Source organism: Cydia strobilella, chromosome 22 (genome assembly GCF_947568885.1).
Source record: "Cydia strobilella chromosome 22, ilCydStro3.1, whole genome shotgun sequence".
NCBI lineage: Eukaryota > Metazoa > Arthropoda > Insecta > Lepidoptera > Tortricidae > Cydia > Cydia strobilella.
This window is the reverse complement of record NC_086062.1, coordinates 2,572,765-2,600,398: the sequence shown is the minus strand read 5'-3', so window position 1 is coordinate 2,600,398 and position 27,634 is coordinate 2,572,765. Positions and strand designations below refer to the sequence as shown.

Here is a 27,634-nt window from a genome sequence, read left to right as displayed (position 1 = left end):
TGCGACCACGCTCGATCCAGGTCATCATCTTAATCCAACTTTTCACTGATCAAATTTTTTCTAAAAAAAATTGACATCGTATTTTAGGCCATCCTTTAATCGAATTTAAACTATCGTGAGACATATTGACTTAGCTAATTTAGCGGTTTCACTCACGTATTTTTAGTCACTCGCGCGACATGTTTCGGAGAGCCTAGGTCTCCATTTTATGCCTGAATGAGTAGCGGCCATCCTTTATTGCTGTTTTTTTTATATCCCAAAAACTTGATCCTTTTCCAACTTATTTTAATTTTTCTAACAGGTCAGAGCTTCGTCAAGCGGAGACAAGCTACAACGCGAGTGTAACGAGATGAACAGAGCGTTGCAACTGCGCCAGAGCACAATACAAGCTAGGCCCACCTGCGCGTTGCCGTACGCCGAGTGCGTGTCCGCCTTGCAGACTCAGCATGGAGCAATTAGTAAGTTATCAATTTTAGGACCTTAAATATCATTTTTAATTTGATCTTCATCACTATTCCTAGCCGCCATCTTGAATTCTAGCATTTCAGTGATCGAGACATAATTACTCCAATGTTCCACCACCAGAGTGCAGAACTAGCCCCTTTAGTAAACCATAGTTTTGACAAGTTTTCAGAGATAGTAAAATATGCCATTGATGATTTCGCTATCTGCCTCTTTATCGCTCGAATTATGCAAGAGTGACAGAGATGTTAGGATAACGACATTTCGTTTTTCTTATTTCGCGATAGACCCTCAGGTTGTGGTAGTGGTAGTGGCGCCCCCTACGCAGAGTCCCGCGTAATATTCCCTGTTTTAACCTCCTTAAATATCATTCTTAATTTGATTTTCATCACTATTCATCACCATGTTTATTGCCTCGTAGGTTTTTAACAATTTCTTATAATAAAATAAAATAGTCTCTTTCCATAATAGTTATTTACGATACAAGTGCGAAAAAGAGGAAATTCGAAACGAGTGGCGATAAATTAAAACACGACCGCAGGGAGTGTTTTAAATCGACACGAGTTGCGAATTACCTATTCGCACATGTATCGTACAACGTTTTACAGTACATATGGCCCTTTAAACTACATACACACAACTACATATGCACGAAAAGTGCTATTTGACGCACTAGTGCGAGAAAGTAGCACCATATGTACTGTAAAAAATCTTTATTCCTTCAATCTTCCCGATTTGGTTCAAATTTTTTAAACTAATTTTAAATAGTGAAAAATAAGCCTTTTGACTAGACTTTTAACGTTTCACTTTACGGTTGATTATTTTTACATTTTCTTCTAATCTTAGCGCTTTCTTCGCACTAAAAGGAATCCCGGCATTAGGCAATCTAATCCTTATACCGCCGTATTCATGAAACTTGGCAAACCTTTGTCAAATTCTGCGCCCTTCTAACAAACGCAAACGTCGAAATGACGGATAATAATAAATTATTATTGAGGGCTTGTTGGCCTGTCAAGGGTTGGTTGGATTATCTGATCTTCCAACCCAGAAGGCTAACTGACTTGTACGACAAACTTCATGTCATTTAAATCTAAACTTTTCCTGATTATCCGTCGATTCTGTTCACAGAGAACTTGAAGAGTGAGGAGCCGGTGTCCAGAGAGGAATTCAGCACCTCCCTTGACTACTTGGCGTCGGCAGTCAACAACAACGTGGATTATGCCGAGCACTGCGCTTACCTGGTACATATCTTACTTAAACCACTTTTAAGTCTTAACCAAGAAATATGAGATAGAGAAGTAAGTATATAATAGAGAATTCTTCAGTCAAGTACCGTGTTTAGGCCACGAAGCTTGCTAAGTGGCCTAATGAAGGTACGAGATTGAAAAGCTTGAATAAATCAGTATTGTTTACAATACTTTTTCTAAGAGTCATCTAATATATTACTTTTTCTACTATAAAACCTAAATAATTAAAGAAAATCAGGCAATTATCTCAGTAGTACAAAAGACATCAACGCGTGCATAATGAAATAGTCGCGCGTTGGTTTTTTTTTTGCATTGGACCACGGCGCCACGCGTGATTGGTAAAATTCATTTTAGTTGACTACAGCGTTCGCTTATGAATATTATAGTTGAGTTGGGAGCCCATATATAAAAAGTACGCAATTATAGTTTGGTATACGAAATCTGAATTCAACCATTACAGTCGACGAGTAGAAAAAAATGTTTATTATTCTCATGTTGGTCACTCAAGATAGTCAACATTATAAATAGACAACATACGACAGAATGCTTACTGGCTTACTGTAATATTTAGGGAATTGTGTGAGCTGCGGGGACAAAAGTCCCCTTTTTATCAGCGTAAAGTGTAAATATCCAGTTAAAGTTTTTGATGTTTCAAGATGCAGAAAAAGCGTGATAAAATAATAAGAGGTAGCAACTGCCTTTTGGCGTGAAGGGGTTATATTGTCATATTTCAGTTTTGTATTTAAGCCAACAGGTCACTCTGTCAGATCTACCAAGACATGTAGTCGCTTATTCATGGCAACAAAAGCATTAGTCGTGTTTTTCAAATGCATTCTTCCTGCAGCTGTCAGTATCGGAGCAGCATCCGGAGCTGTCCAAAGATGGCATGGTGGACACTGAACGCCTCCAGAAGCTGATCGTGACTGCACAAGACTCCTGTTTCCGAATCACTAGACCGGGCATCGTGCACCAGGTATTAAATACTATATTAACGACGGCCGTGTATCGCATACACCGTCGCGAACGCTACTCGCACTATTAGTGGTTGAGAAAGGAGACCCAGGCTCTCCGAAACATGTCGCGCGAGTGACTAAAACAAGTGAGTCTAATCCGTTAAATTATTTAATGTTAGTATGTCTCACAACAGTTTAAATTCGATTAAGTATTAAATTCTAAATATAAAATTTCAATAATCTAAATATTATTAGCACCACCTTGAGGGTTGCAGCTACCTAAGAACCATTGCTTATTATTTATTTATTTATTTAAACCTTTGGGAAACAAACAGCCAAAAACAACACACATAGAAAATCAGATAACACATTCACAAGCCACACAGTTTCCACTAATGAATGATAACAGTTATGTTGCTCAGAAACTAACATTAATAATACAATTTAAACGACTTCATCACGACTATCACGACTTCATAAATCGGTCTATTCAACAAATCGGTCGATCAGTATAAGAGATGATTAGGAATATTTATTCATGGACACAAACACGCGGTCGTCTCTAAATTTCAAGACCTACACTAGAAAACTAGTAAAATATTTATTACCGGGTTGGTAAAATAACACGAGAAAAAGCCAAGTGCGAGTCGGACTCGCGCACGAAGGGTTCCGTACCATTACACTAAAAACATTACTTACTCGTATTTTTTGTTTTTTGTTTTTAGTATTTGTTGTCATAGCGGCAACAGAAATACATCATATGGTTGTGGTCTGGTTCACACAACTCGTCATTATGTTATGAACGTTAAAATAAACTGAGTCTGTCCTTGCATCACCAAGTAAGAAGACATGAGTATTCAACTTTTTATGTTCGATTTTCGGAATAACCTATATCCGCTAGACATTATAAAATGTTATTTATATTTATAGGCAAAGGAAGAGGCGTCTCTTCTCTCCAAACAGCTCACCGACCTCAAACAAGCCATACAGGACAGTTCCTCCAAAGTGAGAGACGAGGGCGTCAAGAAACATCTACTGGAAGCTAGCAGTAAGGTCGAAGCTGCTGGGACGAAATTAAATAGCCAGTTAAATATGGTGGAAATTTCTGTGGTAAGTTGTGAATTCTTACGCTGAAACAGGCCATACAAGTGAGTTCCTCCAAAGTGAGAGACGAGGGAGAAACGTCTTTAAGGATAGTAGTAAGGTAGAGACGACTGGGACAAATTTAAACAGTTGAACGTGACTGATGTTTCTGCGGTATGTTTGGAATTCAGAGAATTGCCTATGCGTACAAAATCAGTACCAAACCCGGGTTTTTGTCATACAAATTTAGAAATGGCTCTAATATTCAACGGTCGGAACCGGTTACTTTATTCCTATTAATAAATCGGTTTCTCATTTAGTTTTTGCCCTCAAACTTTAAACTTTTGGTGTAAATACTGAAGGAGATGTTTTATAAATAGTGAAAACCGGTTTCCACTCGTAATAGCGACTTAGGTCAAATTGCAGCAATCATGATTGATGGGTTGATAAAGTATGAAACTTTTCATACAAAAAGAAAGTAACGCTGTAGCTAGTCTGGTGCAACCATTCCTTATTCTATATTGTTTGACTCAAGGATCGTTACCGGTATAACTTAAAATTAAAATATCACGTAGCATTCGAAATATTTATTTTACATTGTAGAATGGTATTTAGGTAAGGACAATGAGTTATCAGATCACCTAAATGAAATGGAAAAATATACATAAACAACCGAGATACCGAAATTGAATACCGGTTAATTTGTATGAAAAATATACCGGTATTCGATCCCTGGTTTGACTTGTTTGCTTTATAAGGCTTTTCTTTTGTTTAGGAAACATTGACGCCAACAGCATTTGCTACGATCGAGGCTCTGTCCGCGCTGCGCAGTGCCACTGAGCATCCCGCGCTCGCGCCGGCGGCCGCGCCCTCACCGGCTGCGCAGAAACGTGCCGACGAACTTTTACAACAGTCTAAGTAATTAATTTTTCAATTCTCATGTCGTTAAATTCATCTACGTCATGTGTAGGCTGCATAAAGTGGCTTATTATGCTCTTGTGCATAAAGTAAAATCATTTATTTACATATTTCCAGTCCCTAAGCTACTATACGACCAATGGGCAGGGATTTTGTGTTCTTGCTAAACCTTGCTAACCTATTAAAAACTGTAATAGATGTCATATATTAAAGAAAAAGTGACAAAGCCCTCCAGTGGTGAAGGCCGGATTCGAACCGGCGTCTTTAGCTATCGCGGCTAACGCCATGAACCCCTAGGCCACCTCGCCACGGCGGTTCCCGTCCCAATTTCTCGACTATATGCCATCTTAGTAAAACTAATAGGTTTTTAATTTATAAATAGTAGTGTGACTACTTAAAAAACACAAATCAAAATATTTAATAAAATAATATAATTTGTTTCCAAAAACTTGTTAATAGAGTCCCTAACCTACCATACGACCAATGGGCAGGGATTTTGTGTTCTTGTTAAACCTTGCTAACCTATCTTATCTTATAATTTCGTAAGCCCTTCTGGATACACTTCGACCCATAGGGATCTTTTGTGCAATTACCCCCTTAAGAACGATCTGTCAACTACTCAAGAGCTTTTTTGACCATCTCCATGTGCCGGATGACGGAGCTCATGGGTAGCGTTTTGAATTCCTTTAGGTCCAGAATAACCTGCTCCAAAGTCCTTCATTCTTTATCTGGCAAGGACGGGCCGTGCTAAACTAACTTGTAACTTGATTACTTCAAAAAGTATGAATATAAGTCAGATATGCCCAGTTTTTTTTTCAGAATAAAATTTAAAAAAAATTATATACATACTATTATCGACAAATCATTTCTAGGGAGCTCCTAACACGGGCATCAGGACTGATGAGAGCGATCAAGACATCAGAGAACCAGCAAGCGATGACGTGGGTGATGTTCAACACCTACACCAAGGGAGTCATCGAGATCTCGGAAAAACTCGTCACTTGCGTCAGGTATACCTTGATTTATTAATAGAATAAATGAGGGAGGCTCACCAAACTCTAGTACATCCAGGTTTCAGAATAGGATTTCTTATTTTTGAAAGCTTTTTATTGAAGTAAAACTTCTTTAGGCGCGACTAGAGGATAACTCAGAATTTTTTTCTGACGGAAGTAACGCTCAGTAGTGACACACGCACAATAAGACACAGTACACACGTCAAAGTTCCAAGTGCCAACATACTGTCTGCGCGCCAATTCCGTGCATTCGGAGGTCGAGGAAGTGGGAGAGTGTGCGCCGCACATGACATGACGCCATTCCTAACATTCCTCAGCCGTGCACGAAATTCGCGCGCAGACAGTAGCGTTAAACGTCGTCGTCATAGAAGTTTTACTTCAATCGCGCGTAAAGATTACACGCACACACTTTTTTTTAAATTTGATTATAGTTAATGGCTTTAAACTATGAAATGAAGAAAATTTTAAACAAACCGGTTAAAATGTATGAAAAAGTTTACCGGTTCCGAGCCAGTACAATAATAAGGTTTCCTTTTCATGCATTTTTATCCAGTGACATAAGAAAATGAATTTTTAAAGAGTAATAATGCTAACTACTTTAACAAATGAAGAAACTTTCACATACATTATGTTTGTGGTTGATGATTGTTACCGCGCCTTGTGTAATCCGTTTACAATGTGATTTGCTAAATTAATTTTAAACCTAATAACCTTTTATTTATTTGCAGGGAAAATGGACAACAAGCAGGCTTGATAGAAGGAGCCATAGAAGAAGATGTAAGTTCTCACAAAAAAGCAAAGATATATAAAGAGTAGAAGATCTTCTTTCTCATATCGAATGTTTTATTTTGTTTACAGGAAGGTGACATGACAGCAATGAGCTACGTTCAAACGCAGTAAGTTTATTCTTTTTTAATTTCGTAACGAATATAATTATAATTATTATAGAATAGATAAATGCTTAAGCAGCTAGTAGTACTTTATGCTATTAAATATTGAGACTTGATAAGAGGAATTAAGAGTCCGGCAAGCTCGGTCGAATTTCACCTTCCCATACAAACGGAGTTTCGTTCTCATTTTAAAACTACGGGTTGGATTGTAATGAAACTTCGCACATACAATGACATGAGTTATATATGTAGATTTGTAATTAGTTTATATAGCTCCGGTTTATATAACAAACGAAATAGAGGCAACAACAAGTTTTGTGTGAAAAACTTATATTCGCTGTATTTTTTTTACTATTGTATCTGAAGCTACATAAACTAATTACATACAATCAAGTTTCAGAGCAATCTAGCCAGTCGTTTAAAAATGAGAGCGTAACTACGATTGTATGGAGAACCGAGCTTGCCGGGGACTCTTAAAACACGAGTGTTTTAAGTTCAAGAGAAGAATGTTCTTCCATTTATTAAAACTTAATTTCTCCTAAACACTTAATATTGACGTGCATATATTACAGAGTACTTATCGCGAACAAATGGCTTCAAAAACCGTCATTCAAGGCTCAAATCAAGACAGATGGAGAACAGGCTGCAAGGAATGTCATCGATATTGGAAAGAAGGTACAGTTAGTCAGTTGGAGTAAAAAGAAGTGTTTTCTTTACAGTCCTTTAATTTCAAGGGTGCATTCCTGAGGCTAAATAAGTAACTTTCTCCAAATAAAACGGTATTCTAATTAACTCAATTTTGGAGATAATTATTGTTTTATTTTTTTCTAAGAAGACCCCTACGAGCGTGTACACTTGCCTTAGGTTATATTTACATATTGGTTAGTGTTTAGTATGAGTTCATACATTTGCTACAGATGTAGTGTATAATTGTTTTCCATCGTATTTTCTCGGAACTAAAGTTTTGTACGGATCACTAAAATTATATGGCAGCTCGATTGTCCCAATTTTCTCTGTCATTTTCGTACAAAATTGATACAAAAGCGGAACGGTTAGATAGTAAATTTGTCAATTGAACTGTAATTTAAAACAGCGGTATTAAATGCAGCAGTGTATTTAATGCAGTGTATAAAAACACAGTTTATAATACTACTTACTAGGCTGGCGCGATAATCCAAAATGAGTCTTGGCCTCTAACACAAAAGCACACCACGTTGGCTCGGTCCAGAGCGGTATCACGCCAGCTTTCGCCGACGCAGAGCTCCAGGAGATCCGCCTCCACTATCCGCCCAACGATATTCAGGACGACCAACAGGACGGCGTCCACTTAGTCGACCCAAGTAGGCCCTTTTGACTGCCCGATCTTCACCCATCCTTGTTTATAATAATATTTTGTTTAGGTGATGGTCCTGCTAAAAGAAGCTGATAGAGAAGAGATGAAACACCTTATAGAGGAGTGCGAACAACTCTTACAGCAGTGCAGTGCCAAATACACTTTGGAGACCGGCAGGTATGTAACTTACTTATATCTGTATAGGCCAACGAATTGTCGATCACTTAATGGTAGATACCAGGGCTCGGAACCGGTTTTTTTTTAAACCTGAAATAGCCCAATATGTTTAATTATTTTATGCTTTTTACATAGGACTGAATCATATATTTAGGTAACAACTTCGTATTATTAGATTGTCCCATCAAAAATTAAATAATAAACCAAAGAACGAAAAATAACGTAAAAATACCGGTATTTTTTGTATGAAGAAAAAACCGGTTCCGAGCCTTGGTAGATACACTCGTTCTGATAGTCTCTGATTGCCTTGCTGCCTATAAAAAGGCATCAATCATTTAGCACCACCCAGGGGACACGTGCAGGGTAGTAGTGGTCACTTCCTGCGGACACGAGTAACATTTTGTTGATGGGAACCGGTAAACTATTTCATACAAATTGAATTAAATCTAAATCGCAGTGTAAGGCCTTTCTTAAATTTTAATACTTCAATTCATTACGAAGATTAAGGCTAAGATAATAAATAAGCATTAAAAAAATATTTCAAAAACCGGTTTTGATCTGAGTACCTATAATAATACCTTGCCACTTAATTTTTATAGTTGTTTAATGATTAAAGTCGCTGGATCTGATGAAGATGGTTTCATCATAATTTAATTTACGTTAGAAATAGATACTCAAACCTGATCACTTTTGATTAATATTTTTACAATAAGAATAGTCCGTCGACAAAGCTATCACTCGGAAACCTCCCACATCCTATATATTTTTTACAATTAAAAATTATCTTTACAGTGTTTTGATGGACCGCCTGAAAGACCTGGCCAAGGCAGTGGACCGCAGCATCGTGACCATGGTGGTGGAAGACCTGATAGAAGATGAGGAGCCACTGGCTGACATGGATATACTCGTTGATGCTGAGAAAGGTATGTATATTCAAATCGTCTCCGTAGTGTCTAGATGGACAAGGCATTCGACCGTAGCATCGTGACCATGGTGGTGGAAGACCTGATAGAAGACGAGGAGCCACTGGCTGACGTGGATATACTCGTTGATACTGAGAGAGGTATGTATCTTCAAATCGTCTCCGTAGTGGCTTGATGGACAAGGCAGTGGACCGTAGCATCGTGACCATGGTGGTGGAAGACCTGATAGAAGACGAGGAGCCACTGGCTGACGTGGATATACTCGTTGATGCTGAGAAAGGTATGTATATTCAAATCGTCTCCGTAGTGTCTTGATGGACAAGGCAGTCGACCGTAGCATCGTGACCATGGTGGTGGAAGACCTGTTAGAAGATGAGGAGCCACTGGCTGACCCATTATACTCGTTGATGCTGAGAGCGGTATGTATCTTCAAATCATCTCTGTAGTGTCTTGATGAACAAGGCAGTGGACCGTAGCATCGTGACCATGGTAGGAAGACCTGATAGAAGATGAGGAGCCACTGGCTGACCAATTATACTCCGTTGATGCTGAGAGCGGTATCTATCTTCAAATCGTCTCCGTAGTGTCTTGATGGACAAGGCAGTGGACCGTAGCATCGTGACCATGGTGGTGGAAGACCTGATAGAATGTCCGATTACTCTTTTCAAAAGGGTTCCGTCACCTAAAAAGATCTATTTTTGTTACACTGTATAACGTCTTCGTCGTTCTTGTCTTTTTTGGCTGTAAGAATCAAATATGTATTTAAATTTAACTTAATTATATCCATCTTTATTTGTATACCTTTCTAAAATCCTATACTTTTATTTACCAGACGAAGCGAAGCGCAAGTTCATCCTAGAGCGAAAGATAGCTGACCTCCTCGCACACCTGGGCCGTGTGACAAAGACAGCACGAGTTATCGCCGATGTACAGGGCGGTGATGGTACCGAGCTGCGACAAACCACTAACCAGGTTTGAACACTGTAGTAGAAAATGATAAAGATATATCGAAGCGGCCAAGGTGCTTACAAATATCTAAACACGCCTTTATAGGGAATGTAACTCAAAACTCTGCGTAGAGGGCGTCACTAGCACAATCACAGGGCCTGCCGCGAAACATGAAAATCGTAAGTTCGGTTTCTATCACTCTTGCATATTCGATCGATAGAATCGAAGTTTCGATTTTCGCATTTCGCGGTAGGCCACCTGTAAACAAACCGCCTTGATGCATCAATGTCATAGTGAAAACTTGTCAAAAAACTGTTTAAGGCATAGTATGTACAAAGATAGATATAACTCCGTAATAGATGGATACAGTCTAAGGAAAAAACGTACCTCGAAAATCACGAAAATTTGATTCTCGATCAGAGGGCGCCACTAGTTTTGGCCTACTCTCGTATAGAGGGCGTTGACGGTTTCGTTTGTTATTTATAGTTTTAACGCATATCAGTGTAAGAACATAGGTCAAAATCATATTAAAATAATTAATGCAAATAAAAAAATCATTTATCCATATTTAAATACATTTTAACGTATTTTTATAAATCTTCATTTTTAGTTTTAAAGTATGTCGATAGATGGCTGTGAATTTACAGCGGTTACAAAATTTACTATGACAGTACCGCTCTATCTTATTATATCCTCTTTGGTATGTATAAGTCACTCTATGGTTTAAGATGTGCACTAGTGCTGCACTCCAGCGGCAGAACATTGCAGTAATATTCCCTATTGTCAAGGCATTTTGAGGCCATAGGCATAAGAATAAAGCGTATTTGCTTAGTCTAATTCTCTCGTTACATTTAGGGTTTGCAATTCAGATTCAAATTTTATGGATCTATCTGGATATAATCCATCGGTAGGTACATTGATTTGGTACAAAGATTTGTGGAGTAATAAACGTGATGAAGATCATTCAAATTAAGTAATTATGTTTTCAGACTGAATTGTTTGCTCCGATGTTGGTGAAAGCTGCTGAAAAGAGAGTAATGCATCCTACTGAAACGGTACGAACCATTTTATAAATATTCGATATAGTCAATTATATTGCGATTCGAGTTTATCGCTACCGGGAAAATAGTTATTTACGATACAAGTGCGAAAAAGAGGAAATTCGAAACGAGCGGCGATAAATTAAAACACGACCGAAGGGAGTGTTTCAAATCGACACGAGTTGCGAATTACCTATTCGCACGTGTATCGTACAACGTTTTACAGTACATATGGCAGTTTAAATTTTTGACATAGTTACGAAATGTGCTAATTTACGCACTAGTGCAGAAAAGTAGCACCATATGTACTGTAAAAATTGTTATATCATCATCCATACAGATAAACTATCGCAAATTTTATTGCAGATACATGAAACCTAAAATTACGTTTCTATAAGCTAAAACCTATAATTGGCTTTCTAATTCTATTATAAATTTAAAAGTGGAAAAATTACTGCCTTGGGTGAGACCTGAACTCACGGCCTCTGGATCGATACTCCAGCGCTCTGCCAACTGAGCCACCAAGACCTCATCCATAGTCAGCAAATCTTCCCACTATATGGGTCTAGGGGACCCTAGCGACATCTACCGTAAGAGTGTTACACTTCTTAAACGGCCACCGGAGTTCCAAGTCATATTGGAAATTCACCAGTTACGATGTGCTACCCGTTCTAAATTAATTTTTTCCACTTTTAAATTTATTCTAAGCTTAATAGTATCGATCGCAGACGTTTCTGCTTGTTAAAAATTAATTTAATTCTATTATAGTTTTTGGATATGTATAGCGCTGTTGGTTTTCCATGTACCAAAATAAAATAAAAACCGGCCAAGTTTAAGTCGGACTCGCGCACGTTTGTTGTATGGGAGCCCCTTTAAATATTTATTTTATTCTGTTTTTAATATTTGTTGTTATAGCGGTAACAGAAATACATCATCTGTGAAAATTTCAACTGTCTAGCTATCACGGTTCATGAGATACAGCCTGGTGACAGACAGACAGACGGACAGCGGAGTCTTAGTAATAGGGTCCCGTTTATACCCTTTGGGTACGGAACCCTAAAAACCGGCCAAGTGCAAGTCGGACTCGCGCACGTTTGTTGTATGGGAGCCCCTTTAAATATTTATTTTATTCTGTTTTTAATATTTGTTGTTATAGCGGTAACAGAAATACATCATCTGTGAAAATTTCAACTGTCTAGCTATCACGGTTCATGAGATACAGCCTGGTGACAGACGGACGGACAGCGAAGTCTTAGTAATAGGGTACGGAACCCTAAAAATGGTCAGTTAAAGAGTGTTGCTTGTTTGTTTCCGAAAACAACATATCTGTCTAAACCAACACAATTTAGACAACATGCGGCCAATAGCAATGTTTTGTAAATACGCCTTCCACTGTTTTTTCTTTGCATTTCTAAGTGCGTTGCGAATAATGTCGCCAGATTTTTCACGTCTTTGTAAAAAATGCCTTAGTGTAATTTTATACAATCATGTATGTTATAGTATGTATTTTTTCGAGATAGGCGTTTTTATGACAATAAACATTATTTGTTTTGCCTCTGAGCCTTATATAGTTGGTCAAGCAAATCTTGTCAGTAAAAAAAGGCGGCAAATTTTGAAAATGTAGGCGCGAAGGGATATCGTCCCATAGAAAATTTGAATTTCGCGCCTTTTTCTACTGACAAGATTTGCTTGACCAACTATAGCTTGTGTACTAGTTCGGCAATTTAAAAAAGAATAAGCGGGCATCTCGCTCGTTTCTTCCCAGAACGTGCAGAATGTGTAATGATTTGCTTCCTGAGATATTTCCTTTGCGCTACGACATAGGATTCTTCAAGAAGCGGGTATTTAGGGTTCTCAAGGGTCGTGTGGCTCCTGTGATGTTGCTTATGTCCATGGGCGACGATGACCGCTTCCCATCAGGAAGCTCGTCTGCTCGTTTGTTGACTATCACATAAAGTCATCATACCAGTAGAATAATATATTTTTCCCCTCACTAGCTCGGAAAGTTGTCGTTTATCCTTCAATACAAGCGGGGAAAAACGCGTTTTATCCACTAGTGGGGAAAGTAATTTGACCTTGGATGGAGCGTGTTTAAGTAGCTTGACAGATAACAAAACGTAAAACGCTCATGATAATGGTTCGTTCGATATTAATTATCATTAAATAAATGGTTTGAGAATCTAATAAAAAATACCAAATTTAGCTTTATTTAATGATTTTAAGTCATAAACCTTAAAATTCCATAAGAAACGTTTGTTTTTTTTATAATGATGTTAAATATAATTCTGAACGCACAAGTTGAGTCGATGCAATTTCAAAACGCATCGTTGACATTTCATACATCAGAAATGTCAACATTGTCAACAATTTTTTTACTTAAAACCTTTTCTCACCGACTCGCGTAAAAATACACAACTTCCAGAGTTTTCTGTTATAATATCGTAAAGAAATGAGTGATTCCAGTGATGAAGATGATCTAACGCCTGTGGATGTTGCACTTTCCTCGCTATAGTGAGGTGAAAAGTTTTGTGTTACACACGGGCGCAAATGTATTTTACTTCTCGTGTGTTGAAACACTCGCTACGCTCAGGATTCTATTTTAGAACCACTCGCTTCGCTCGTGGTTCACCTATAGAATCCTTTCGCTTGCTCGTGTTTCAATTCTACACTCGCGGGTAAAATACAACTTTGCACCCTTGTATAACAAATAACTATTGTGTGATGCAGGCGGTTGTAGAGGAATACAGAACCCAGCTGGCGCAGTACTCGCAGTCGCTGTCCAAGGTTCGAGATTTGTGCGACCGTGCCGTGGATCCCATGCAGTTTGTACAAACTGCCGGTAAGCGTAATAATTATTTTCATGTCAGCGCTTTCCCGTTTGCATTTTAAAATAGCGCGGGGTTCCACTTTTTGCAATCCGATCAGAGGCACATCACTGTGAAATTGTTGTTCTAATACTATGAATTAATCGTGAAATTTTATTGCAGAGGAAACAATGCAGCGTATGAAAGAAGAGTCTACTGCTCATCAAAATGACCTGCAAAAGTGCTCAAGCACCTCTGCCGCTATCAGAAAGTAAGTTTTTGTTATTTTTATTAAGTATGGCTAGGCGCTCCATCCTCTTCAGCTGACAAATTGGCAAAGTTTTTTTTAGGCAGTCACACATCATAAATATTTACAATCAATTGTTTTTTTATAATACTATAATAAACTCAGCTGAACAATAATGTCGCCATGTCGTTTAAGAGCAATATACGTAGACAAAGTTTGCAATACGAGTATATTGCAGTTGGCATTGTTGGCAACCGTCTTCAACCCTACCGTTCATTCCAGGCTCGCCCACCGTGTGATCAACGTCAGCATGTCATCACAGAATGCCCAGCGCGACCCAGAACTCATGCGAGCTCTGACAGCCGCACAGCAGAAGCTTAAAGAAACTGAGCCGGCGCGAACCTTGCGGGCTAGCAAGCTGCCAGACTGGAGGGACAACATCACTGAGGTGAGATATATGACCTTGTGGCCATGAGGTTGATCAACATCAGCAAGTCAACACCAAACGCCCAACGCGACCCAGAACTCATGCGAACTCTGAAAGCCGCGCAGCAAAAGCTTGAAGAAGCTGAGCTGGCGCGGACCTTGCGAGCTAGTAAGCTACATGACTGGAGCTGGACCTATGTGGACAGAAAAGATAGAGTAAATTTCATTGAACTTAATAAGTCCTATAGGTAACCCTGAGCCTTTAGCGCCACTTGCACCATCCCACTAACCCGGGCTTCACCCGTTAAACCGCTAACCTAGTGTCAAATTGTACATGGTAACTAGGTTTAACCGCGGCACTTAGGAGGCTAGAAGTAATTCGATTCCACGAATCCTCATTATAATTTGCGTTCCAGATTCTGCGTGCCACAGGGGAGGTGGAATCTGTGCTCGGCGGTGAGATGATCTTCCAGAAACAGCGAGAAACTGATCAACCTATATACGTAAGTGTAATGCAGTCAGTACGGGTGTACTAAGAGGGAGGGGTGGTGACAGATATCATTATCATAAAATCTTTGGATTGCACAAAGGTTGATAAGTATGGGGCTTTAGCCGTGCGCATCAATTGACGTCTTTAGCGGTCAAAGTTTTAACGATAATACTGTGGCCCTAGTGAATACGGGCACGTAACACTGATGCCCTTTTACACCTAAGCTGAGCGAGACTTGTACCCAGGGACCGGACAACCCTTTCCGCGATAAAACCCTTTCAATGGGCGACACTTAAACACGGCTAACACATTGAAAGACTTTCCCTTTTGAACTGCAAGCCCATTCATACCCTTACCTTTGACTAACCCTTACCGAAAAGCTAACCAAAAATAAGGCTAGCTCTTAATAAGGGTTACCCTTATCTTTAAGCGCTTTTTATAAAGGTTTCCCTTTGCGTGAAAGAGACAGGATTAGTATATATCTACGGTAGTGTATGAAAAGGAAAGAAAATACGTGCCTAGTCAAAGAACGCCGCCGTCGCCGCCGACGATCGCTCGGATTTGAAGTAATGTGTGCTTTATGAACAAGGTAGACGACTTAAATTAGCACGCTTATATGCTAAAAGGGAAGCCCTTTATAAGGCTAACCCTTATAAGCAATATGCAAGGTGTTGGTGAGCGGATGATAAGGGTTTTGTAAGGGTACTTGGGCTACCGATTACCCAAATGTGGTAGCTTTATATAAGGGTTTTTAAAACCAAAACAAAGGGTTTCATCTGGCAAAGGGTATGGTGAGTTAAGCCTTATGCAATACCCTTATAAAACCCCGATAAGGGATAGCGGGCCGGTCCCTGCTTGTACCCTTTTTCACTAGGGCCACAGAATTATTATAGGTATTGTTTTGTAGAACGCAGCCCTCAACCTGCACGCGGCGGTCCGCGAGTGGTCGGCTCGGGACAACGAGATAGTCGCTGTGGCCAAGCGGATGGCTGTTCTTATGGCCAAACTATCTGATCACATGCACGACGGTACGTTCCAATATGATTATTTATTTATTTTTTACTTACAATCGAGACTAAACGTCAGGTTGAATAGCATTTTATACTGCAGTTTGCATGAGCTAAAGCCTGAAAAAGAAAAAAAACTCGTAATAATACTGTTATTTTTGTGACCTTTTATAATTATATCATTTTGTACTTTGGGATTATTATGTAAACTTTGTGTTATGAGTATTTTATAGTTAGTTTTTTGATAAATATTTTGTTTTTAACCAATTTTCTTGAACTTCCTTCAACCAGAATTTCAGAACGCTCATTTTAGTTGGATGGAAGACTCGGGTATGAATCAAAAGATATCGAATCAATTTCATTCGGCTGTTGGTTTGTTTGGCTTTAAAGGAATGATTCAAATCATTTGATTAGGCAATTCACACAATGAGACCGGGTTTTGCTGCAGTGGGAGTGGGGTGATGGCAGTTAGTTAGCCATTGAATTAGATTCCAAAAATAATGCACCTAATGGTATGGAGCATGTAACAGCACAAAAATAACAACATAGCACCAAATCTCAATTTCACTGCACTTCATATTTAACGCATTAACTTTTTCTGTTGTCAGCGAATACATTTTTAGTCTCCAGTCAGACACAGCACAAACCATCGAAAGAGCCATAAATAAATTACCTATGGATTCCATTATTCCAACACGCGCGCGCGCTAATCTTTAGATTTCTTTTTTTCTCACTTTTATTTATTGATTGATCCTTATCTTTTTGTACTTACTTAATAATTTTGGACTTCTTAATGCGATTTAATCTATGTTTTATGTTCTTTATTTGCTAATAAATATTTCTTATTCTTATTCATCGGTCCTTAAACACTTCTATCCACTATAAAATAAAATAGTAAATTTTGTCACAGTAAATTCACTGCCATCTATCGACACACTTTAAAACTAAAAATGTAAATTTATAAAAATACGATAAAATGTATTTAAATATGGATAAATGATTTTTTTTATTTGCATTAATTATTTTTATTATTTTGACCCATGAATTTATTATTATTGTGTTCTTTCACTGATATGCGTTAAAATTGTTAAATAACAAACGAAACCGTCAACGCCCTCTATACGAGAGTAGGCCAAAGGTAGAAGCGACATCTGATCGAGAATCAAATTTTCGTGATTTTCGTGGCACGTTTTTTCCTTAGACTGTATCCATATATTACGGAGTTATATCTATCTTTGTTTACATATATTATACAGTGGTATAATAAAAGATATAATTAATAGTTCATTAGGAGCTCTACATTTTGAGATGAAAATCTCATTTTCCGAAAAAAGTGACTAGACATGTTCTTTCCGAGTACCCTTCAAATATGCCCGCGTCTGTATTTTCTATACATCATGCTTATTTTACTAACTTGTTTATCGATGTTTAGACAAGAAACGCGAGGTGATATCAACGTCGAAGGCGATCGTGGCCGCTTCCCACGAAGTAGCGCGCTTGGCGCGAAAACTGGCTCTCGAGTGCACGGATATGAGAATAAGAACGGTTAGTACACATTCTGTGTTAACACTGAAATGGGGCATTTTCTATGAAAAGGGACCTTATTGTCGTTGGCGCTTACGCCGCACACCGTCGCGCGGCATTGTATTTATATCGGAGCATTTATAAATCAACAACAATAAGGTCCCTTTTTATAGAAAATACCACAAATAAACGTGTACCTACTGTTTAACTGAGGTTGGTAAGGTGAACTACGGTCAGGATGTAGGCTTGACTGCATGAAGCTGGTGTGTATTATTTTTAGTAGGTACTTAAGAGTCCCCGGCAAGCTCGGCCGAAATGCACCTTCCCATACAAACGTAGTTCCGCTTTCATTTTAAAACTACGTGTTGGAATGAAACTGCACATACAATGACATGTGGTATATCTAGGTCTGTAATTAGTTTATATAGCTCTAGTTCATAAAACAAACGAAATAGAGCAAAAGCAAGTCTTGTATGGAAAATTTAAATTCGCTGTATTTTTTTTTAACGTTGGTATCTGAAGGTACATAAATTAATTACAGACATAGATATACCTTATCCTATTGTAAGTACAAAGTTTCAGAGCAATCTAGCTAGTCGTTTTAAAATAAGAGCGGAATTACGTTTGTATGGAGAACCGAGCTTGCCGGGGACCCTTAAGTAAAAATAATTATAATGTTCAAACTAGTTTTAGTCCCAAAACTCTGCTAACATTTACAAGAAAAACTTTAATAACAGGTAGACTACTAGACAAGACAAAAGGTACAGAAAATCTGTCATTTTTTATCGAGTAGAGTTGATCACTGATCATTATGTAGGTAAATTTAAAAGTGGAAAAATTACTGCCTTGGGTGAGACTTGAACTCACGGCCTCTGGATAGATACTCCAGCGCTCTGCCAAGACCTCATCCATAGTCAGCAAATCTTCCCACTATATGGGTCTAGGGGACCCTAGCGACATCTACCGTAAGAGTGTTACACTTCTTAAACGGCCACCGGAGTTCCAAGTCATATTGGAAATTCACCAGTTACGATGTGCTACCCATTCTAAATTAATTTTTAACAAGCAGAAACGTCTACGATCGATGCTATTAACCTTAGAATAAATTTAAAAGTGGAAAAATTACTGCCTTGGGTGAGACTTGAACTCACGGCCTCTGGATTCTAAGCTTAATAGCATCGATCGCAGACGTTTCTGCTTGTTAAAAATTATTTATGTAGGTAGTTTAAAAAAATCAAGACTTCGACACCTAAGACAATAGTAGCGGTATCCCAAGAGATGCTGTCACTCGCTCGCGAATAAATGGTACAAATTACAAATCCACATTTGCATATATTATTTTGCCTAGACTGCTTTATAATTTACTAGCGACCCGCCCCGGCTTCGCACGGGTAGTTTAACTAATTTACACAAAACCTTTACAAATTATACATATAAACCTTCCTCTTGAATCGCTCTATCTATTTAAAAAAACCGCATCAAAATCCGTTGCATATAGTTTTACAGATCTAAGCATGCATAGAGACAGACGGACGGACAGCGGAAAGCGACTTAGTTTTATACTATGTACCTAGTGAAGTTGACCAATATTTATTTTATTTACAGAATCTGCTGCAAGTGTGTGACCAGATCCCAACTATCAGTGGACAGCTCAAAATGTTGACGACTGTCAAGGGATCTTTCTTAGGACACCAAGGTAAGTCGTGATTCGTGACCTTAATACGTGGCAACGTGCGTCTTCTTACACCACCTAGAGAGACGTAGCAGGGTGTGGGGGGTTAAATTCGATGACTGGATTTTTATTATAGTTCTCTAAATCGTTGTATAATGAACATTTCAGTTTACTTACAAGTCACAGTAAGGGTTTTATTCTCTTCTTCCTCGCGTTATCCCGGCATTTTTGCCACGGCTCCGCTGGGGTCCGCTTTGACAACTAATCCCAAGAATTGACGTAGGCACTAGTTTTTACGAAAGTGACTGCCATCTGACCTTCCAACCCGAAGGGCAAACTAGGCCTTATTTGGGATTAGTCCGGTTTCCTCACGATGTTTTCCTTTACCGAAAAGCAACTGGTAAATATCAAATGATATTTCGTACATAAGTTCCGAAAAACTCATTGGTACGAGCCGGGGTTTGAACCCGCGACCTCCGGATTGAAAGTCGCACGCTCTTACCGCTAGGCCACCAGCGCTTACCGTAAGGGACCATTATAGCTTAATCTATTAAGTGTTAATTCAAAAATCAAAGAAGACTATTGGAAAATATCATCATATATGCTTTGATTAAATGCTACTAATGAATGTGGTTTCTTTTAGGATCTGAAGAGGATATCGAGGCCATGAACATGCTTATAGGAAATGCCCAGAATTTGATGATGAGTGTAAGTTAAACGGAATCTTCCATATTTTAATGATTTAAACTTAAGGTAAGAAACAGTCCACATTTTATATTTTACTCCAAACTTAATAAACTTGCCAAGTCTGTGTTGCTTACGAAATATAAGATTCCGCATACAAGTTTGTAAGAAATATCTAAATAATAAATGATTTAAGCACACAACTACATGAACGTGGGATTATTGGGCGCTTTTTTCTGTAGTGTTGAACTGGACTTTTTTTTCCAAAATAGGTGAATTTATTGTTTTTCCTACTAACAATCACGAGCTATTTCGTTCCTACTAGGAGGAAAAAAGCGTCCCAAGTTTTATTTTTCAATTCCGTTACCATTTTTCAAACACTGCACGGCCGAGTACGGCGGTAACGAAATGGAAGGTACGTAAAATGTATGAAAATTTTGGGACACTGTTTCTTTCCTAGGAGCGTGGAATCAGCTCATGACTCTGGGCACAAATAACATTAAATTTACATATCCTAAAAAAACCGGTTAATAAGAAGTTACCGGTATTCGACCCTTGTCAAAATGCGCAATGTGCTCAAAATGCTTAAGATATTTAATAAATGTGAGATACTTATTACAAGTCTTACATATTCATCTATTTTGTTCAGATCCAAGACGTAGTGAAGGCGGCGGCGAGCGCATCAGTCAAAATCCGCTCACAGCGCGGCGGCCCGAAGATGCGCTGGGTACGCAAAAACTACCACTGACGAACGGGGACCAAAGATTTATACGTAGAAATAAGTTCAATTTGCAAAGTGCCATTTGTAATGTAATTTAATAAAGATTTTATATTTTACCTAATCTGGATTTTGTTACAAAGACATAATATACATGGTGGCTAAAACGTATTCCCGTTGCCAGGGTAGTTTTGGGATTATACTGAGCAACTTTTACTATGGGACCAACCACGAAATCGCGAAAAAAAAATTAAGTACCCTCCAATAGAAAATGGACCAGCCGAAATGTATGAAGCAGCAAAATTTTTTTCGCGATTTCGGGGTTGGTCCCATAGTAAAAGTTGCTCAGTATTATCCCAAAACCTCCCTGGCAATGGGAATGCACTTATTTTTTAGCCACCGTGTATAAAACCTGTACTGAAGGCAAGACCTCGGTAAGCAACTATTTCTGACGAAGAGTACCAAATATTTTATACGTACGTAAAAATAAGCAAAAGGTACCACATTGTCGCTTGCCATACGGACGCTGTGACAGGACAATGTGGTACCTTTAGATTGAACACGTCACATATGTTGTTCTTAGGTCCATAAATAAAACCAAGTAGGTATATTATAAGAATAAATATTATATTTTTCTTTATTCTACTATATTACTTTACTAATTCAGCACATCAAACAGTACCTAGCCTACGGTTAATAGTCAACCATTTAGCTAAAATTTAATCACCATCAGATATATCGGAGCGGCCAGTGCCCACAAATATCTGAACACACCTGATTGTCATGGCATTAGAGTGCGTGTTCAGATATTTATGAGCACCGCGGCCGCTCCGACGTATCTGACCTAAGACTACCTATGATGAAATTGCGATAAAACAATCGGATTTAATATGAAACTACTTTTTAGGCCAAGTGGAAACTATGTCGTATAAATAATAATTTCTTAAGTAGATATAATTTATGTGCTAAAGAAAGGACACATTGAACCGGCTGTTTCTATCTCTATCGCACGCGCATAATTATATTGCTGTCTCGCTCGTCATTGACCACCGGCATCATGGGCGGAACAGCAATATACTTAATTACGCGCGTGCGATAGAAATAGGAAAAGGCGGGCTAAGCGTCCTTTCTTTATATCCATTATAAAATTAAATATTCTTAATATTATTTAATATTCTTATTCAAGACGACCAAGCGCAAACAAAATTAAACCTTATACACTTACGTTAAAGAGCGAAATAGAGTTGTAAATAGGCATTATATTCTAGCAATTTTAAGCCGAAAAAGCTAACAAATTAAAATAAAAAAATGAAATAAAAACCCAAAGTAAAAATAATCCTTTATTAGAATAAATAATAATCAATAAGGCAACAAAAAGTTATAAAATATTAATAAATCACGCTATCATTAAAATTTAGTGACAATTTAGCACAGTTCCTACATTAAGTTAAATACTAATCTTCTATATTAAATACACTTAATTATATTTACTATGGTATAATGTACTTAACTTTTTCACTGGTTGAATGGGTTATATGTGCATAAAGACTACACGAAAAAATACTATAAAAAGTATAGTAAGTAGCTGCAGAGATAACTGCCCCCCCCCCCCCTGCATAGAAATTTCTTTGTAGGGGGGGGGGGTCCAACTATCTCTGTAGCTGACTGTACATTCCTGGCAAGTAAGGTTAACCTTCCGTATGCTACTCTAACATTTTGGCTGTCCAAAACATGTCAATATTAACCACCAAAGGCCCAAGTTCCTGCCTATAGGACTTATTCAGTTCGATGAAATTTAAATCATATTCATATAAAATCAACCGCATTCCCTGCACAATAAGTTCAAATTTTAGTGCCAAATTTTGAATTATACATTTGGGTGACTGGGCCTTAGGAGGTAAAATGCTTAAGCTGAATGTGCGGATGAACTGATCAGTGCTAAAGCATACCCGAGGCCTGGCAAGACCGAAATGTCCTATTTTTAGGACACAATAACAGTTAAAACTGACGATACGGTCTATTATTCAAAAACTCCATATTTACTGTTAAACAGAATCATTATGTCCTTTTTTTAGGACACACATTAAAACCTAATAATTTCACTTGCAAAGACTGAATATATACAGACCTACACTCATTACAATATAATTACACGATCATACAAAAATATACATTATTTCATTTTGTACAAGACAATCTCTCAAGGCTTAATCATAAGGCGAGGCTAAGCCAGTCTGATAAATATAAATACCAGTACAATAGTACATTATATACCATATTAAGGGACATCACAACCGGAAGACATACTGTTTATTTTCTAATACTGTGAAACGTCACAACCCCTTATTCATAAAACTAAGCAAACTTTTTTTAAATTTCATTCCCATTTAACAAATACAAAATGTCTAAATGACAGATAAGGGACAACGATTATCAATGGCTTATTAGACTTGACAGTATATGAATATCGCCATAAGACCGTACATAAATTAGTAAAGTCTAATGTCCTTTTTTTAGGACACATGTAATCATAACGGCCAAGGTGAAATTTTTTAGCATGATAATTGTAATTGAATGTACTAGTTTAAGGACACTGTTTCTATCTGAAATTTTTGCTCAACATCTTGTTAAACAATTATATCTTTATAACATTTAAAACTTTCGCGGTTTAAACACATATTAAATCACATTTAGAAACGGGTCTATCGCGAATTTATTTTGTTACCTTTATTTACCGACGTTTCGACACAGGTTTCACTGGTCGAAATAAATTCGCGCATAAATCGTACATAAATTAGTAGTCTAATGTCCTTTTTTTAGGACACATGTAATCATAACGGCCAAGGTGAAATTTTTTAGCATGATAATTGTAATTAAATGAATGTACTAGTTTAAGGACACTGTTTCTATCTGAAATTCTTGCTCAACATCTTGTTAAACAATTATATCTTTATAACATTTAAAACTTTCGCGGTTTAAACACATATTAAATCACATTTAGAAACGGGTCTATCGCGAATTTATTTTGTTACCTTTATTTACCAACGTTTCGGGTTTCACTGGTCGAAATAAATTCGCGATAGACCCGTTTCTAAATGTGATTTAATTATATCTTTGTTGTAAAAAATGTGTTCATATTCAAGTAAAACTCCGGTAGGCAATTTTCATACAATACCTACCGAAAGACAGAAAACGAAACTTGCAACATTTCACAGTACACAAATACATACAAAGGGGTCTAAAGCAATATTTTGGCTGTAAAATAAAATATATACTGACAACATGAGTCATACGATATCAAACTATTGGGAAAACAAGAAAATAAACCTAAGTTCATGAATAAAAACTGTAACTGTCTTTGTCCAATACAAAATGAATCGCACCATACCCCTTACTAACTACATTCATTCTTAAGCGCCTAAAATTCAACCTTATATTTAAAGGCATAGGGTGGATTTTTAAAGGCCCGCTAATTAGTATACTTCTTAACCAATATGTACTCATAAAAAAGGTCATTGACTCTATAGCAAGAATTAATAACCTTTTTTGTACAAATATTTGGTGCGAAGTATAATATGTTACGCTTACGCATATATTACGAAATAGCACGAATAGATCAGATTCTTGTAAATGTAACATTATTTATTAATTCTAGTATATAAAAATACACAATATGATTTAATATACGGTTTTCGAACACCATTAGTACAAAAAAACTTGGAGTTGCCAAATTATGCCGTAATCGTTCATTTAAAAACAGAAAAATAAAGGCAAATTAGAAAACAATTATTTAGTTGTACTTACCTATATATTGTCGCCCTGTATTTTCAGTAATAATACTAATAGTGTTTGAAAATATTTAATTAGGGCTAATTTCTACACCTAGGTTACATTATAAAGCACTAGCACATGGCACTTACTTTCCTCATCACACTTTGTCAAAAAAAATCGTTAAAAAAAATGTCAGCCGTCAACCGATTTTCATCCTTGTTGAGTATCTTTTAATTTATCTTGAGACGTGTTGACGGTGACACGATACAATAGAAATGTGTCGTATTCAAGCAAAAGGTACCACATTGTCGCTCGCCATAAGGGCCATAAGGACGCTCTTACAGGTTAAGATACAACCAATTTTCGTCCTTATGGTAAGCGACAATGTGGTACCTTTTGATTGAAAACGTCACATATAAAGTTTAACGTATGAAAGTGTTACTAAAATATTAGTAATTGCATTAATCGAACGTACAAAAATAAACTTTAATGTAACAGACATGTTGCTTTATAAAAATAGGTAAAATTCTGTTACATTAAGGTTCATTTTAGCACGACAACTTAAGATAGCTAATATAATAAGAGATACGCTAAACCTATTATAAATATTATGCGATGTCATGAATCTTTCCAAATACATTTTGAACTTTAAATCTAAGACGATAGAGTTCAATATGAGTACTTATTATTATTTTAATCTGATGTTTTACAGAACCAGTAAAATATATGTAAAATTAAATTACACATTTTTATGCTGTGTGTTGGCGGTTGATTATATTCACATATTGCATTGATTGAGGAGATTTAGCTCTAGGTATGGATATCGTGATTGCATCGCATGATTATGCTGAATTTGATCTTGTACCCAAATTAAGTAACCTTTTTTCGCCATACGAGTTGTATAAAAAAATGGATACATATATTAGGGAATTGTCACTTAACGCATTCACCTATGACATTGGTTCTTGGTAGAGGTTTAGATCTGAGGGCCTCCCGCGAACCACGTTCGACGTGCTGCCTCTCTGTCGCACTTGTAAATTCGTACGTAAGTGTGACAGGGAGGCAACACGTCGAACGTGGTTCGCGATAGGCCCTCTGGTACCATGGTGAACGACGAACTCAGCGAAGCCTGGAGCCGCCCTGCTCGGTTCTGATCTTGATAGAGTATATTTATATTCTATAGTTTGGCAAATTATTTCCGTCAGTAGAAAAGGCGGAAATTTTAAAGATGTAGGCGCGAAGGGTTGTCCTCGCATAGAAAATTAGGATTTCGCGCCTTTTTCTTCTGACAAAGTGGGTTTGCCTTCATAAATAATAGAATATTTTTACCAGAGTTTTAGTTATACAGATCTGGCTACTTAGTACTACATTTTTATGCTGTGGCAAAAGAAACTGTTGCAGTTAGTAATCGCATACGTCATTTAGATCTGGTACCACGGTGAGCGACGCACCCAGCGAAGCCTGTAGCCGCCCTGCTCGGTTCTGATCTTGATGGAGGCGCCTTCAGCCGCCTTTACTGTTTCTTTCACCTAGATTAACAAGAAATACGTTGTAAATGTAAGATTCCTTATGTGTAAAGTCTAAGACAGCTATTAGTAGTCTGTCTAATCAAATTTGACAGCTAATGTAGAAGGCCCTATACGGCTCCGTACATTATGTGGTAGCTTTAGTTGACACGACGATTTACAATTGTCACTAAGGTACCTGCGCCAAAGAAGGCCCATCGTTATTATTGTTAATTGTTCTTGTTTAAAATTGACTTGCAGTTTTGTCTATGGTACTAGCGAACATAGTCCACGTAACTTAGTCCTCGTTGGGTGGACGACATCCGGAAGATTGCGGGTCGCTTCTAGATAAGATTGGCTCAGGACCGGGACAAGTGGCGTACTAGAAGAGAGGCCTATGCTCAGCAGTGGACGATAAAGGGCTAATATGATGATGATGATGACTAGCGAACATGTACACAAAATTTGAACCGATTCTCACTTGTCCTCTAGCGGCCCACCAATACAAGGAAAATTGGCAATCAAATTTAAATCAATGGTATTAGACAATAAAGTTGAGTTTGTTTTGTTTTAAAATAAAATCAACTGTTCCATTTTATTAAGATCTAAATTTCATTGGAGGCAATTTGTACTAGTATTAGGAGATTAACCCCAAGAGGTTTAATAATATTTTAAAGTAGGTAACCAGGTGTTCTTTGGTGCAGGTACTTTACAAAACATATTACACCGTAAAGCGCCTATTTGTGACGTTTTCAATCAAAAGGTACCACATTTTCGGTTGTCGATAAGGTTGATATCAAATTGAAGCCATATGGAAATAGTGCCTTATTGACAACCGACAATAGGTACCCTTTTGATTGAGAATGGCACATTTCTTCAGCTCTCAATCTCAGGGGTACGGTTTCATTGTCATCTGTACACACATCTTATAGAATCAATGTTTGTTTTTAGGGTTCCGTACCCAAAGGGTAAAAACGGGACCCTATTACTAAGACTCCGCTGTCCGTCTGTCCGTCTGTCTGTCTGTCACCAGGCTGTATCTCATGAACCGTGATAGCTAGACAGTTGAAATTTTCACAGATGATGTATTTCTGTTGCCGCTATAACAACAAATACTAAAAAGTCCGACTCGCACTTGGCCGGTTTTTTAGTAATTATTTCAATTATTTGATATAAAACGTATAGAAATAACTTACGCTCTGCATCAAGTTTTGCGCATTGCCGACCAGCATCTCCGTCGCCTCCTGATCCTCTTCGCTTCCTGTAAAAAAAGTACATTTTGACCTGGTAATGTTCGCGTTTTGATATGTTATAGAAATAAAGTAAGTTTCTAGATTCAAAAGATATACTTAACGAATATAATTCGAATATAGCATCAATAAGATTGTTAGATGTTACCGCGGTAAAAATATAATGTTCAAATATAACTAGCATTGTACACAAGTATTTTGACATTTGTGTATAAATTTCTTTCGTCAGGTTATTGTAGGTATGCGAAAACGGTTTTTGGAGTATTGAGGGTGCGATATCTACTTCGATGGTCTGTGGTTTAACATATTACATTAGCAGGGGTGCGAAACTCGTTGCTTCGGGCAAACTCGGTTCCGTTCGGCTCAGCATTGCTCCGAGCAATTATTAGGGTTGACACAACTTGACGTCCCTTTGCGTGCACGACCACAGATAAGATAATGACTTGAATTTAGACAACCCTAAATAGCCGAAAGGGATAGTGCCATATATTAGAAAAGGAACAACATGATTCGACCCTGCACCGCTGTCAAAGATCGGTTTTGTAAGTC

General features: G+C 37.7%; 2 protein-coding genes and 1 non-coding gene across 7 annotated transcripts in view; 1 reads left to right on the top strand and 2 right to left on the bottom strand.

The window, feature by feature from the left end:
• Positions 1 to 20,678, top strand: part of LOC134751376 (talin-1-like) — a 72,495-nt gene extending 51,817 nt beyond the window's left edge. The window contains exons 64-86 of one of the 2 annotated variants that reach the window (XM_063686731.1): positions 302 to 458; positions 1,591 to 1,703; positions 2,554 to 2,682; positions 3,593 to 3,772; positions 4,521 to 4,663; positions 5,536 to 5,673; positions 6,405 to 6,453; positions 6,535 to 6,572; positions 7,139 to 7,241; positions 7,967 to 8,076; positions 8,869 to 8,999; positions 9,832 to 9,971; positions 10,937 to 11,002; positions 13,715 to 13,826; positions 13,975 to 14,062; positions 14,321 to 14,486; positions 14,881 to 14,967; positions 15,862 to 15,982; positions 16,253 to 16,291; positions 17,394 to 17,506; positions 19,091 to 19,181; positions 19,801 to 19,865; positions 20,491 to 20,678. In XM_063686731.1, the coding sequence (XP_063542801.1) occupies positions 302 to 458; positions 1,591 to 1,703; positions 2,554 to 2,682; positions 3,593 to 3,772; positions 4,521 to 4,663; positions 5,536 to 5,673; positions 6,405 to 6,453; positions 6,535 to 6,572; positions 7,139 to 7,241; positions 7,967 to 8,076; positions 8,869 to 8,999; positions 9,832 to 9,971; positions 10,937 to 11,002; positions 13,715 to 13,826; positions 13,975 to 14,062; positions 14,321 to 14,486; positions 14,881 to 14,967; positions 15,862 to 15,982; positions 16,253 to 16,291; positions 17,394 to 17,506; positions 19,091 to 19,181; positions 19,801 to 19,865; positions 20,491 to 20,589 (2,478 nt within the window). In that variant the 3' untranslated portion in view covers positions 20,590 to 20,678. The remainder of the gene's footprint in view (positions 1 to 301; positions 459 to 1,590; positions 1,704 to 2,553; positions 2,683 to 3,592; positions 3,773 to 4,520; positions 4,664 to 5,535; positions 5,674 to 6,404; positions 6,454 to 6,534; positions 6,573 to 7,138; positions 7,242 to 7,966; positions 8,077 to 8,868; positions 9,000 to 9,831; positions 9,972 to 10,936; positions 11,003 to 13,714; positions 13,827 to 13,974; positions 14,063 to 14,320; positions 14,487 to 14,880; positions 14,968 to 15,861; positions 15,983 to 16,252; positions 16,292 to 17,393; positions 17,507 to 19,090; positions 19,182 to 19,800; positions 19,866 to 20,490) is intronic. The other variant, XM_063686732.1, reaches the window with a different exon arrangement.
• Trnas-cga (transfer RNA serine (anticodon CGA)) lies at positions 4,899 to 4,971 on the bottom strand. Its single transcript has one exon. It is a non-coding gene; the product is annotated as a tRNA-Ser (tRNA).
• Positions 20,679 to 21,886: 1,208 nt separating the features above from the next.
• Positions 21,887 to 27,634, bottom strand: part of LOC134751396 (vinculin) — a 48,802-nt gene continuing 43,054 nt past the window's right edge. For all 4 annotated transcript variants that reach the window (XM_063686781.1, XM_063686782.1, XM_063686783.1 and 1 more), the window contains 2 exons: positions 27,032 to 27,096; positions 21,887 to 25,859 (listed from right to left, as the gene is read on the bottom strand). In XM_063686781.1, coding sequence (XP_063542851.1) covers positions 25,752 to 25,859; positions 27,032 to 27,096 — 173 coding nt within the window. In that variant the 3' untranslated portion in view covers positions 21,887 to 25,751. The remainder of the gene's footprint in view (positions 25,860 to 27,031; positions 27,097 to 27,634) is intronic.